Raw genomic sequence first — 13959 nt, forward strand, 5'->3', positions numbered from 1 at the left:
AACCCTCAGGTCCTGGCTGCCACCTGGTGCTGGCCAGAGCAGGGCTGGGCAATGGCCATCCCTGTGCAGTGGGGCTGGGCCATGGCTGGGCCCCACCCTTGGATGGCCACTGGCTTCAAAGAGGAGGAGTTTGGGAGCTCCTTCCTGCCGTGGGTTCCATGCCGAAGCTGCTCTTGCCGGCTCAGATCCAGCAGGGGACAAGCAAGAATGGAGAAGTCTGGCCACCCTCCAGACCTTCCATGCCCTGGGACAGAATCCCCTTGCCCAGCATGTGTCCCCCCTGGGACAGGATCCCCCCAGGAAAGAACCCACCCCCAGAGTAACAAACGTGTCAAAAAGCCTCTTCCTTCTTCTGCAGGAAAATGAAAATGTTGGGGGGGGGAAGCTTGACACCCCCATCCTGCACAGCCTCCCCAGCCCTCCCTGCAGACCCCTCACCCCCTACTCATGGCCTCTACAGAATCATCAAGGCATGAACTGGGGGTTGTGAAATTGAGGAGTAAAATGATGGAAGTGGAAATAAAGAGGACCCATATGGAAATAAAGAGGAAAATAAGGACCCAGGCCCAGACCTTCCTGGAACTTACCTGGGGTCACCCTCCCAAAAAACAAGCCCCCCGGGGGGACTTTCTTAGGTCCTGGGTCACCCCAAAATCTGAGGCACCCAGGGAAGGAGCTTTCACCCACAGGCTCACCAAGCCACTGCCCATACCTGGTGCCCCCATTCCCCAGGGATCCCAATCATGGAAGCCCCATTCCTTCCATCCTCCCTTTCCTGCGACCTGTAGGCCTGTATGGTCATTCGCCAGGATCTCCATGGTCCAGGACTCCATTCCCCAAAAACCCTCTCCCGTTCATTCCATCCCCTGAAATCTCCCTTTCCCCAGAGCATTTTTTCTCCCAGGACACCCGATTCCCCCGGCACCCTCATCCTGAGGACCCCCATCTCCTGACCCCAAATCCTGGCGCTTACATTCCCCTGGGACTCCCATCCCTGAGTTCCCCAGGCCCTGGGGACCCCCATTCCCATGCCACCACCCCTTCCCAGTGTCTCTCCCCCTTCAGCACCCCCATTCCCCAGGAACCCCGTCCCAGGGATCTCCCATTCCCCTAGACACCCTGTCCTGGGTCCCCAAAACCACTGAGCCCCCCATTCCTGGGAACCTCATGTCCCACTTGGTCCCACCTACCCTTGTCCCCAGCCTGTCCCCAGCTTGTGGCCACCCTGCCCCACCAAGGGCCACCTACACGTGGGGACGGGTGTGACCTCGCTTCCTTCCCCTTCATCCGAAGAGCTGCCAGCCAGGGGAGTGGTGGCCACAGCAGCGAGTGACAGCCAGTGCACATGGCTGGGGACACCTGGATGTCCGGGAAGGTGGCGCTGCTCCTGTGGGGTGAGTGCCCTGGGCATGGGCCTGACACCCTGGGGATGGGGAGGAGAGGGTGCACAGGGGGGCTGTGGGGTCCCCTGAGGTCTCCAATGCCAGCAGGGCACAGAGCCCAGTGTGACCAGAGTTGTGGGGTGGCCCTGGGAACATGAACAGAGGAAAGGATGAGTGGAACTGAGATGGCAGGACAGGGGGATGGAAATGTGGAGACAAGGATGTGGCAGAAGGAACCTTGTAGCTGGGGCAGCTGGGGGGACAGGGACACAGGGATACAGGGAGAGGGAAAAGGGGACAAGTATCATGTGCTTGGGCCATGGGGACAGGTGCCATGGGAATGGGAGCATGAGCACAGGGCCATGGAGCTGTGGCTGAGAGGCTGGTGGGGGTGACCTGTGCCAGCACATGGTCCCCATGCCTGAGCATGTGTTGGCTGCTGTGTCCCTGTCCTCGAGACCTCTATGCCACACCAAAGCCCCCACTGAGACGTTTCAGAGAAACCCCACACCCCATGCCTTGTGCCACTGTTCCTGCAGTGCCACCCCCTCCCAGCCCTGTCCCTTCTTCCTTTCAGCCCAGACCCTCGGCCTCGCTGGTGAGTCCTCGGTGAATGCCATGTCCCCATCCCGCTGTCCCCAGCCCATGCTGGCCCTGGCAGTCTGGTGTCCCCTGTCACCTGCAGGGACCCAGACCACCCAGCTCCTTGTGGATCCCCCCTGGATGCCACCGGTGGAATGGGACCGGGTGACACTGACCTGCCAGGGCTCGGGGAGTGCCGGTGACACCACCTGGTACAGGAACGGGCGGCGCTGGTGGCAACAGGGACTCGACCGCCTCATTGTCACCCATAGTGGCACCTATGAGTGTGACAGACCTGGCAGTGGGCTCAGCCCCACCATAAACGTCTCAGATGGTGAGGGAGGTTTGGTTGTCCCCAGGCTGGGACCCCAAGGGCTCTGAGTGGGCTCAGCTCCATGGGTCCCCTCCCGGTCTGACCAGAGCCTGTCCCCAGCTCTGGGGATATCCCAGAGCATCCCAGTGTGGGCGAAACCGTGGGGGTACTGCAGACCCCTGGTGCGCTGGGTGTGACCCAATGGGGAGGTCCTGGTGACATGGGGACCCTCCAGATCCCTGAGATGTGACAGGACCCCCTGTCCCCCAGCCTGGCTGGTGCTGCAGGTGCCGGTACGGGTGCTGCTGGAGGGGGACACGGTGACACTGCGCTGCCGGAGCTGGCGAGACAAACCGATCACCTCGGTGTCCTTCTACCATGAGGAGGAGGAACTGGGAGGGTTCCCCAATGGCACCCAGCTGTCCCTGTCCCCTCTGCAGCTGAACCACAGTGGCCGCTACAGCTGCAAGGGCCAGGTGGGATCCTGGGGGTGGCAGGAGTCAGCACCAGTGACAGTGACAGTGCATGGTGAGCACCCTGAAGCCCTGATCCCCAACATCCCCACAGCCCCACAGCCCAGAAACTCAGGGCCACAAATCCCCCTCCTCTCTCCTGCCCTGAGCTCTCCTCTGTGCCGGTGCTGGAGGGTCCCCCCGAGCCCACCAAGGAGTCCCCCCTGACTCTCGGCTGCCTCAGCACCCCCAGACCCCTGCGGCCCCAAGCCCCCCTCCTGCATGTGTTCTACCGGGATGGGCAGGTGGTGGGGGGACCACAGGGGTCCCCACAGCTGTTAATGCCCGCCATGGGAGTCTCCCACTCAGGGAATTACAGCTGCCAGGTGCGCCTTGAGGGGTGCCCGTGCGGAAGAGCAGCACCTGGCTCTTTGTCACAGTGAGCAGTGGGTGCAGGGATGGGCACGGGGAGCCCCCATTGCCTGCTCAGGCCACCTGCTTGGGTACCTCTTTGCCCCCCATCACACCTTTCTTGTGTCCTTCCACCCTGTCCCCTCACCCCTCTCTGGTGTGACCCCAATTTTGACATCCTCCATCACACCCATTCCCACCCATCCCTAACCCCCCCACACTGGCTGCCAGCCACTCCCTGTGGCCTCAGCCCTGTCTCTGTCCCCACAGTGCCTGTGGCCAATGCCACCATCACCCCTGGTGTCCTGGAGGTGACACCGCAGGACACAGGGATGCACAGGGACGCAGGTGGGTTCACACGTGGTCACCAGGGAGTGCAGGATCCCTGGGGTGATGAGTGACCCTGATGTGTCCCCCTCTGTTTCTTGCAGTGGCTGCCGGGGTCGGTGGGGCCCTTTTGTTCCTGCTCCTGCTTGTGGGTGTCATTGTGGCCTGGCACCGGTGGCACTGTGTGGGTGGGTGACAATGGGGGGCAGGGGTCCCAAGGAGCTGTTGAGGACCTCAGAATTGGGGAAGAATAGGGCAGCACACACAGCTCCATAATTATGACCTTGTCTGGGGGTCCTGTAGGGCTTTGGGGAGGTGCTGGATGGTCCTGCAGGGATGTTGGGGGTTCTTTAAGGGGCCCTTGGGGCGTTTGAGGGGTCTCTGTCCCTGCTGGGCTTTGGGTTCTTGAGGCTGATTTTGTCGGGGACACTGTGGATGTTCATGAATACTGGGAGACTTCAAGGATGCTTGGGGATCCTGTGGGAAATTGAGGGTCTCGTGGGCATTCAGGATTCCTGAGAGGACTCAGGGCCCAGGAACCCCATAGTCACCCCTCCCCTCTTTCCTTTGCAGCTGCCAGGAAAAATCAGGAAAGGTGAGTGGGGGGCTCAAACCACCCTCTAACCTTCACCCCCAACCCCAAGACTTCCCATTCTCTCCCCCACATCCCCCTTATTCCCTCAGGGCCCCCCTGGATCCCCCAGCCCCCCCAGGGGAGGGGGAGGTGCTGTACACCCACGTCGTGGTCACCAAGAGGACAGCGGGTGAGTATGGGGGGGACACACACAGAGGGACATGTCACCCATGAGTGTCACCCCACTCAGAACCCACAGCCCGTGCCTCTTGCAGCGTCCTCCCGTGCCACCACACTCCAGGAACCCCAGGTGACCTACTTGGAACTGCAGGGACCCCAGGGACGACCGCGGGAACCCAGTGACATCTACGGGAATGTGCTGTGACACTGGGGGGAACTGGGGGGAACTGGGGGTCCCCACCCATGGGCACCCACTCGTGTGTGTGCTGCTGCTAAGAACTGCCCCTCTTCCTCCCTGTGGTGGCACAAAGATCCCAAAGGGCTGAGAGAAGAACAATTTCCTGCAACAGCAATGAGAGAGAATAAAACCAACAGCAACAGCAACAAGGTTCAGAGTCCAAAGGGTCACAAAAGGAACAATTTCTACAGAAAGCCCCCAAAAAGAAACAAACCCCAGACATTTTCCACAGTACGTTTCTTCCACCAGAGAAACCTGGCAGAGCGCTTGATCTTCCTTGCTCTGATGGCCAAAGCAGCCTTCAGGAGGCTCTGGATTCTCTTCTTCCCTGCCCCAAACCCCTTCTCTGTTGTGTTCCCTACACAAGGCTGTCACAAAGGCCCTGTGTGGGTTCCAGAGCCTCCCCCTTTCCCAGGGACGACGGGATCAGGCCATGGCACAGGACAGGGTACCAGAGACAGGAAACATTTGATGTCTGGAGACATTTGGAACACCTCTGTGTGGCAGGGGTGGGTCAGGCCTTGCTTTATGTGAGACTGGGCCCATCTGTCCATCAGTCTGTCAGCCGTGGCACACTGGGGACAGTGTGACGCTCTGCCAAAGCCAGCTCCTGAGTGGCCAGGTGACCAGAAGTGCCAGCTGGGGAGAGGGCCCTTGGTGGCCCAACAGGGTTCAAAGGCTGAGAATGAGGTAGCCAAGTCTCTGACCTTGTCTCCTCTTAGGGTGTCTGTCCCATCCATGCTAGAACTCAGGATTTGGCAACTCATTGAAATGAGAAATATCTGCCAAGGAAAGATGGAACGTCTCTGGAATGCAAAGAAGACCCATACCTAAAACATTTTTTCATTTCCAAGGTTATTGGGCTTTCAGGCAGAAGTGTAGTAAAAGGAATAAGGGCTCTTTACTGGGAAATTTATAAACCAGTACAGAACCAACAACACAAAACCAGAACTTTCCCTCCTGCTCAGCGCTGTTGGTTTTTGTGGCAGTTATAACCACGGCCAGCAGGGGGCGCTGCAGGGAGCACTCCCAGCCAGCAGGGGGCGCCCCGGTCCAGCTCCATCCCCTTCAGGGTCCATGGTGGCCTTGGACGGGAGGGAGGAGGGGAACCAGGGGCTCCTTTTGCAAACTCACGGGCACCAATTGATCCCGGCATAACCACCAGCAGCGGGTAGACGCCACAAAAGCAGCAGGTTGCATCCTAGTGCCCAGTGGTCGCATAGCAGTGTCCCGGGACCAGCACACGTCCTGCCCATCGCCTGCAACCTCTTTCCATGATCCCGAATGGAAGGAAGGCAGCGCCTGACCCCAGGCAGGTCTCGGGTCCACAGCAGCACCTTTGGTGGCTTTACACCACTATTCCTGCAAACCCTCAGCCTTTCACTCAGGTGAGGAGTACAGGGATAGAGCAGCCTTGGGGACACCTGGAATCCAGACAGGGTCACTCCCCAGAGCTCCATGACAGCCATGGGGCAGAGCCACTGCTCGATATTTCTATACTTTTCTCTCTTATTTGGCAGCTATAGTCTGAAACCAAACATTCTTTCCATGAGGTTCCAGAAGGCTGCAGGTTTTGTTTAAGAAGGAGGGTCCCGACCATGTTGTTGAACAGATTGTTGTGGGATTTGCAGTAGTTCCGGGGCTCTCTCAGTCCCTTACCTAGTGGAACAAATGATCAATTGCTGCATTTCCAGACTGGTTCCCTCGCAGCTGCCCTTGCAGGGGGCTTTCCAGCCAGCCCTGCTCTGAAAACCATCAAAGGCCCTTGCAGAGCCACTGCTTGGGCTCCCTTTGGGTTTTGTGCTTCTTGCAGGGCTGAGCAAACCACAGGCAGGCCTTTTCCCCCCACAGAATTCTCACCCCTGCAGCAGCTCTAAAGCTGCCAGAATCAAAGCCAAGGGGGCAGGGGGGTCCCTCAGGTCCTGGCTGCCACCTGGGGCTGGCCAGAGCATAGCTGGGCAATGGCCATCCCTGTGCAATGGAGCTGGGCCATGGCTGGGCCCCACCCTTGTATGGCCACTGGCTTCAAAGAGGAGGAGTTTGGGGGCTCCTTCTTGCCCTGGGCTCCATTCCCTGGCTACTCTTGGCTGGCTCAGATCCTGCAGGGGGTGGGCTAGAAGGGAGAAGTCTGGACCCTCCCAGAGGGTCCTGCCAAGCCACAGGACAGGGCCCCCTTGGCCACCAGGTGTCCTCCCTGGGACAGGATCCCTCCAGCACAGAAGCACCCTGGATGTGACCCCCCAAGAAAGAACCCATCCCCCATGTGACAAAGGTGTCAAATGGCCTCTTCCTCATGCTGGGGGAGAGACAAAGTGAAAGTGTTGGGGAGGCACAGCCAGACACCCCCATCCTGCACAGCCTCCCCAGTCCTCCCTGCACACCCCTCACACCTGCTTTCCCCACCCTGGGCTTCCCCCAACCCCTTTCCTGCTCAGGGCCTCTCCAGGATCATCAAGGTATGAACTGGGGGCTTGTGAAATTGAGGGGTAAAATGATGGAAATGGAAATTAAGAGACAAAAAATTCACTGGGGGTTGGTGGGACAGAGACTCAGAGCCCCTTGGCATAAGGCTGGGGTGAGCCCCTTGTGGGGGGATTACTTGTGGGGTTACTTGTGGGGTCTGTGCTGGGCTCTGGGTAATCCCAAAATCTGAAGCACCCAAGGAAGGAGCTGAGACCCATCAGCCCACCCAACAACTGCCCTGTGATAGTCTGTCTGAAATTTCTCTCACTTGTCTCATGATTTTCGTCATAAAAAAGGACAGAAACTGAGACCACCCCAAGATCCTGTTTGATATCCGGGTTTGACGAAAGTCTGCCAAGCTTACAAGGCCGATACGTAACTCCCAGCCTGCCAAGTAATTGTGCAAAGGAGCACCTTGACCCGTTTTGCAACAACAAGCCTTGGAATTTCCCTACCTCTCAGCTTGGATGGACTCTTTTTTGGAATAACCTTTAAATGGTCCCCACAGAAGACCCTTCATCTGTTCTGCAACCACTGTGACTGACTGACTGAGATGGGAGAAGTCTTCTCCAAGGACTGAGACATGAAACCCTCACATAAAGAAAACTCATTTTCTTCCCAAGGATTGAGACTGAAACCTGGGGGGAACTGGTGGGGGGAACAGAACAGACTGTGATGTTTGCTTGTGGGTGCAGACTGTGATGTTTGCTCGCGGGTAGTGATTATTGGGACTATTGGACCAAGAAGGAAACTATTGCATTATTTCCCCCCGCTCTTTCACAATCTTCCATAGGATAAAAACCCCCAGGTTAGCTAGTGCAATTCGAAGATCTTCCCCGCGCTTGGAACGACTCCTTGACTGACAGAACCTCGACTGGACTCTGAAGGACCCCGTCGCTTCCATGGGTGGTAGGTATAGCCTCCTCTTTTCTCTTTATCCCCCTACTTTTCCAGATGCTTTCCCCACTTTCCCTCTTTTCCCTCACACGCATTTTTGCTGTAATAATTCAATAAAGTGCACTGTTTTGATGGTTACTGCAAACCCCCTTGGACGTGTTGGTATTTTGTACTGAGAAATGCTTTGGAAACAAATCATCACGAAATCCGTCAATAAGGACAGTTTGTGACATGCCCATCCCTGACACTCCCATTACCCTGGGAACCCGACTGTGGGAGCCCCATTCCTTATGTCCCACCCTCTCTGCAAGCCCATCCCAGTACTGACATTCCCCACTGAGCTTCATGGCCCAAGATCCCATTCCAAGGCACCCTCTCCTGTTCATTCCATCCTCTGAAATGCTCCTTCCCCCAGGACCTTGATTCTCCCAGCACCTACCATTCCCCAGTGCCATGACCCCAAATCTCTGGCACCCACGTTCCCCTGGGACTCCCATCCCTTTGTTCCCCCAGCTCTGGGGACCCCCATTCCAATGGCACCCTCATTCCCAGTGACTCCCCCTACTCAAAACCCCCATTCCCCAGGGACTGAACCCTGCCTCCCCAAACCCACTGAGCCCCCCACACCTGGGAATCCCATGTCTCATTTTGTCCCACCCAGCCTTGTCCCCAGCCTGTGCCCAGCTTGTGGCCACCCTGCCCCCACCAAAGGCCACCTACATGTGGGGACAGACGTGACCTCGCTTCCTTCCCTTTCATCCAAAGAGCCACCAGCCAGGGGAGTGGAGGCCACAGCAGCGAGTGACAACCAGTCCACATGGCTAGGGACACCGGGATGGCCGGGAAGGTGGCACTGCTCCTGTGGGGTGAGTGCCCCAATCACAGGCCAGACACCCTGGGGATGGAAGGGGAGGGTGCACAGGGGGGCTGCGGGGCCCCCAGAGGTCCCCAATGCCAGCAGAGCCAGTCCATGTTACCCAACGTGGACCTTGGTGGGACTGTGACTGATGTAGGGTGGCTTTGGCAACAGGAACAGGGGGCAGGAATTTGGGGATGGGGATTTGGGGACAGGAATGTGGGAACTGGCCCCTTTGGGCTCAGGTAGCTCTGGGGATAGGGACAAGGCAACTGGGATGCATGGACAGAAGGGGACAAGAACTGTGAGGATGTGGCCATGGAGATGGGATCATGGGCATGGGACCATGAGCTGCTGGGGGTGACCTGGGCCAGCATGGGCTATGTCCGTGGTGTCCTTGTGCCTGGGGTGTCCACAGTGTCCCCATGTTCTTCCTCAGCCCAGGGTGGCCTCGGAGTCCCTGTTCTCAAGGTGTCTGTGCCACACAGATGTGGTGCACGGGTAGCTGAGACACAGACATGTCCCCTGGCCTCTTCCAATCTTTTGGGGCCACCCCCATGCACTTTCCCACAAGAACTGATGTCCCCATAGGGACAGTTTGGAGACACCCTAACCTGGGTGCCACTCTCCCTATGTTGCCACTACTACTGAGCCCTGTCCCTTCTCCCTTCCAGCCCAAACCCTCGGCCTCTCTGGTGAGTACTCGGGGGATACCATGGCCCCACTCTGCTCTCCTCAGCCCTGCGCTGTGGCCCTGGAAGGCTGGTGTTCCCTGTCACCTGCAGGTGCCCAGACCCTCCAGATCCTAGTGGGGCCCCCCTGGACCACGGCGGTGCTGTCTCTGTCTCACTACCTGTGAGACAGAGTAGAAATTTTCCAGGGTAGAAATCCATTTTGATTTAGGTGAAATGTACATCCTTGAATTGTCTGTAGCTTGCTGTTTAGTCTCACTGCCTGTTCTCTTGAAGAGCCTGTGCTTAGAGAGACTGCTTCAGCCGAAAGACAAGAGATAAAGGGGGGAAGAAGAGAGCAGGCAGAGCAGGGCAACCTGACCCAAAAGTTCCTTCTGAAGAATTAGTAGCGAGTGTCACATGAAATCAGTAGAATGAATATGTATGAACCTGTTGTGAAATTATATGCATATGTATTTGAGAGAGCCATAAAAAGAGACCTGAAGTTCACAGAGGTACACTTGCCTTTTGAGGGGAGTAATCCCTGCATGCGTCCAGTGCTGCAATAAACATACCGACTTTACAACTTTCACAAGTTGTAGAGTTTTTGATCTTTTCCTCAAAACATTCTGTTGACCACGAAGGGACCATCTCTGTCCTCACAGGGCAGAAGGGATAAACAGACCCTCCTAGGTGCCCCCCGAGATCTTCCAGGAGGAGCTCCGCTCATCTCAGCTTGCCTCCTGCAGAGACAGACAAGGACCTGCTGGTGTGCAGAGGATTCGGTATGTATTAGGAAGGCCCCCTGGGGGATAGGAAGGCTGAATAAGTCACTCAGAGACGTCTGAGTGCTCGGCCTGAGGCCTGGTCAATAGAGCGACTGGGAGATGAGACTTCACTGTCCGATAGAGCGGCCCCGCTAGCAACCCTGGGGGTGGGTTCGAGTGGACTCGCATGTGTGTGTGTGTGTGTGTGGTGTCCGGACACTGCATCGTTGTATAGTTAATGCACTGTGCAATTAATGTTAGTGTGTTTGTAATCGTGCGAGTGCATGGTGTACAAAGGGAGTATATCTACAGTGCGGGGGGGTTTCTACCCGCGACTGACAGGGCCAAGTGGGGCTGGAGGCACCGGTCGAGGCAGGCTGTGAGGGCAGGGAGTGCCCTGTGGAGAAGTGGAACAAGTGGAGAAACATCGGTGATGGTATTTATTGTGTTTAGAAGTAGTGATTTGTGTAGATGGAGCACATTTTAACCGTGAGTAGGAGCTCAGGGAGTTCCTCTTCTGCCTGGTAGTTAGACTTGATCTCTAGAATTTTACTGTGTGCTGTTATTTTGATTGTGTCCAGGGTGTGTGAGAACCAGAAAAAGCTGATGTAGGTAAATGCTGAAGTATTGTATGCTGTGTTGTCTGTGTTGTGTTAAGAAAAGTGGGCACTTTGAGAGATATGCCCTTTCCCAGTGAGTTTGTGTGGTTCTTCCCCCACATTGTGGTAATTTGATACTCAAATTGTATAGCAGGGTTTGTAGAAGTTTTAGGTATTTGTTTGCAACAAGTGTAGCATTTTACACAAAAGAGCTACAGTAGGGTGATTCATGTTTAACTGTAGTAAAACAAATTAAAGGAATTCCAAGAATTCCCCCCCAGCAATTCAAGCCCTGACTCTTGTGAATTTGAGATAAGAGAGGTGGTGTGTGAGTCTGTCTGTGTTTGTGGGCATATCAAACTTTTTGCTGTAACAATCACAGCCTCTTGCAAGGCAGTAAAGCGAGTGTCAGTAGAAAGAACGCTTGAATTAGATTGTGCAGGAAGAGAACTAGAAAATACTAGGATTTTGTAAACCAGAGTTTAGATAGAAGAGATGAATGAGTTCATCAGACTTCAGCTGGTAATACAGTAAGCTTAGATTGAGAAAACCGACATAGAGATTAAGTGATAAACTCCAAAGTGATAAATGCCAAAGGAATAGCCTTCAGGCAGTTCCTGGGAGCTTTTAGTGCATTGAGAGGCTGGCACCTTGTGTGCAATGCAGAGGTGCTGATATTGCTGTTCTGTGCCTTAAGTGTAAATTGCAAGTTCCTGAACAAGCCAATTCAGAACCTGAGATACCTGCCACCTGGAGGTCTGTGTTGTGAGGAAAAACTGAGAAAAGACACTGTGAGGCTTGAGTGGAAACAAGATAGTATAAGGAGAAGGAGATAATGAGAACTAACCAGAGCAAAGAAGCTCCTGACCTAGCCCCTTTGGGAGGGGCTCTTTGGGAGAAAGTTGCCATTAGGGGCAGCTCAGAAAAGAAAAAGATTTATAAGACTTTATTGCAGTTAATGCTGTTTTAAAATGGGAAGGTAAATGAGATAGTCCCGTATGTTAGTGTGGTTTTGTTTTAAGAAATCACCAAGAATGGCAAAGGGACTGTGAGATCAGACCGCCCTGGGACCCACTGGTCAGGCAAAGTTTATCACACTGAAATGCAAAGCGATTACAACTCGCAAAATGAGTACATATAATTTGTTAAAGGCTCCTCCTAAAGTAAAGGAGGATAAAGAAGACCTCCCCAAAAAAGAAGAAGACTCAAACTCCAAAGTTCACACCCATTCGCACCCATCCCCCTCCTAGCAGTCGAATTCCACCCAGGACTAGGAGGGAACAGACCCCTCTGCGAGAGGCAGTGAGACCAGAAGAAAAGAATAGGGTGGAATTTTAGTTGATACAGGAGCCACAGATTCAGTTTTAAATAAAGCTTTAGTACCTGTAGAGAATGATTATGTTACAATGTGAGGAACAACTGGCCAGTCTGAGAAAGCATACTTCTGTAAACCTTTAAAGTAACGTGTACTTAGGAGCTTTTGTATGTGCCCAATTCGCTGAGCATTCTCAAATGAAGAGGTTACTCTGGGGGCAAATGATATCAAGATGTTAAGCTTATCATTAACAGGCATTGAAATTAAGAAAAAATTAGTAAAGAGATATTAGAGCAAGTTTTTTCAGGGGTATGGGCCTCTGCTGTACCAAAGAAAGTGAAGAATGCCCCCCCATAGTAATCAAGCTTAAAGAAAGAACACAACCAGTGAGAATTAAGCAGTACCCCCTGAAAAGAAGATAGGGAAGAAATCAGCCCAATAACTGATAGTACCAGATTGAGGGCTGTCAATAAGATAATGAAGAATTTATACCCTGTGGTAGCAAATCCATATATTTTACTAACTTGTTTAACACCTGAGCTAATCTGGTTTACTGTTTTAGACCTGAGAGATGCCTTCTTTTGCCTCCCTATCCACAAAGCCAGCCAGAAAATTTTTGCATTCAAATGAGAAAGCCCTAAAAGCAGTGCAAAACCCAGCTCACATAGTTATGTGCCTCAAGGCTTCAAATTCCCCCCACTCTGTTTGGGGAGCAACTTGCAAAAGATCTGGAGTCCTGGGAAGCTCTACAGGAAGGGAAGCTGTTGCAGTACGTAGATGATCTTCTAATAGCCACTCAGACGAGAGAAGCATGTGTGGCCTGGACAGTAAGCCTCTTGAATTTCCTAAGACTCCAAAGATACAGAGTATCAAAGAAGAAGGCACAGGTAGTGAAACAGAAAGTAATATACCTGGGCTATGAGGTGAGTGCTGGGCAACAGACTTTAAGGCAGGCTCACAAAGAAGCCATCTGCCAAACCCCAAAACCCCAGACGATAAAGGAACTCCGAACCTTCTTAGGCATGGCAGGGTAGTGCCAGCTGTGGATTAATAATTATGGACTGCTTGTCAAACCTCTCTATGCTCTTATTGCTAGTGGAAACAGAGATCTCCAGTGGACAAAGGAAGCCACATGGGCCTTTTATCAGCTAAAGAGTGCCCTCATGTCAGCTCCAGCCCTGGGACTGCCACATGTAAGTAAACCATTCTTTCTATTTTCCCATGAAAAACAGAGAATTGCCTTAGGAATACTGGCTCAAGACTTAGGTCCATACCGAAGGGCAGTTGCTTACTTCTCCAAGTAGCTAGATGCAACAGCCAAAAGATGGCCAGGTTGCCTCAGAGCTGTAGCAGAAGTCGTGCTGAATATTCAGAAGGCACGCAAGTTTTCCCTGGGACAGAAAATGACTGTGCTAGTGTCCCACACCGTGTCCACAGTACTGGAAGTAAAGGGTGGCCAGTGGCTTTCAGAACAGTGAGAAATACCAGGCCATCATGGTAGAGCAAGATGATGTAAAGATAGTGGTGACTAATATTTTCAACCCAGTTCCTTTCTCAGTAGAAATCAAAGAGAAGCAGTACACCACAATTGCCTAGAGACCATTGGAGCTACCTACTCCAGCCGCCCAGATTTGAAAGACACTCCTCTGGACAATGCAGAGACCTGGTTCACTGACGAGAGCAGCTGCGTTGCCGATGGAAAGCGATGTGCTGGGTACACAGTAGCCACCTGCTGAGAGGTAACAGAATCTGCACCCTTACCAACAGGGACCTCTGCGCAGAAGGCTGAGATAATTGCCCTGACCCGTGCCTTAGAAATAGCAAAAGGAAAGAGGATAAACATCTACACAGACTCGAGGTATGCATTCAGAGTCGTGCATGCACATAGAGCCATCTAGAAAGAGAGAGCACTGCTGACCTCACAGAGAAAGA

General features: G+C 53.9%; 1 protein-coding gene across 1 annotated transcript; it reads left to right on the forward strand.

Moving 5' to 3' along the window:
• Positions 1 to 1995: 1995 nt before the first annotated feature.
• LOC311165888 (uncharacterized protein) lies at positions 1996 to 13623 on the forward strand (the record flags this gene model as incomplete). The annotated part of the gene is given in 12 exon segments (XM_084227382.1): positions 1996 to 2026; positions 2029 to 2298; positions 2548 to 2805; positions 3572 to 3655; positions 4317 to 4417; positions 6895 to 6915; positions 9115 to 9176; positions 9461 to 9530; positions 10012 to 10131; positions 10642 to 10721; positions 12878 to 12950; positions 13498 to 13623. Coding segments are annotated over 12 exon segments (1296 nt in total).
• Between the last annotated feature and the right edge of the window lie 336 nt (positions 13624 to 13959).

This window comes from Fringilla coelebs (assembly GCF_963513975.1).
Source record: "Fringilla coelebs genome assembly, contig: SCAFFOLD_30, whole genome shotgun sequence".
NCBI lineage: Eukaryota > Metazoa > Chordata > Aves > Passeriformes > Fringillidae > Fringilla > Fringilla coelebs.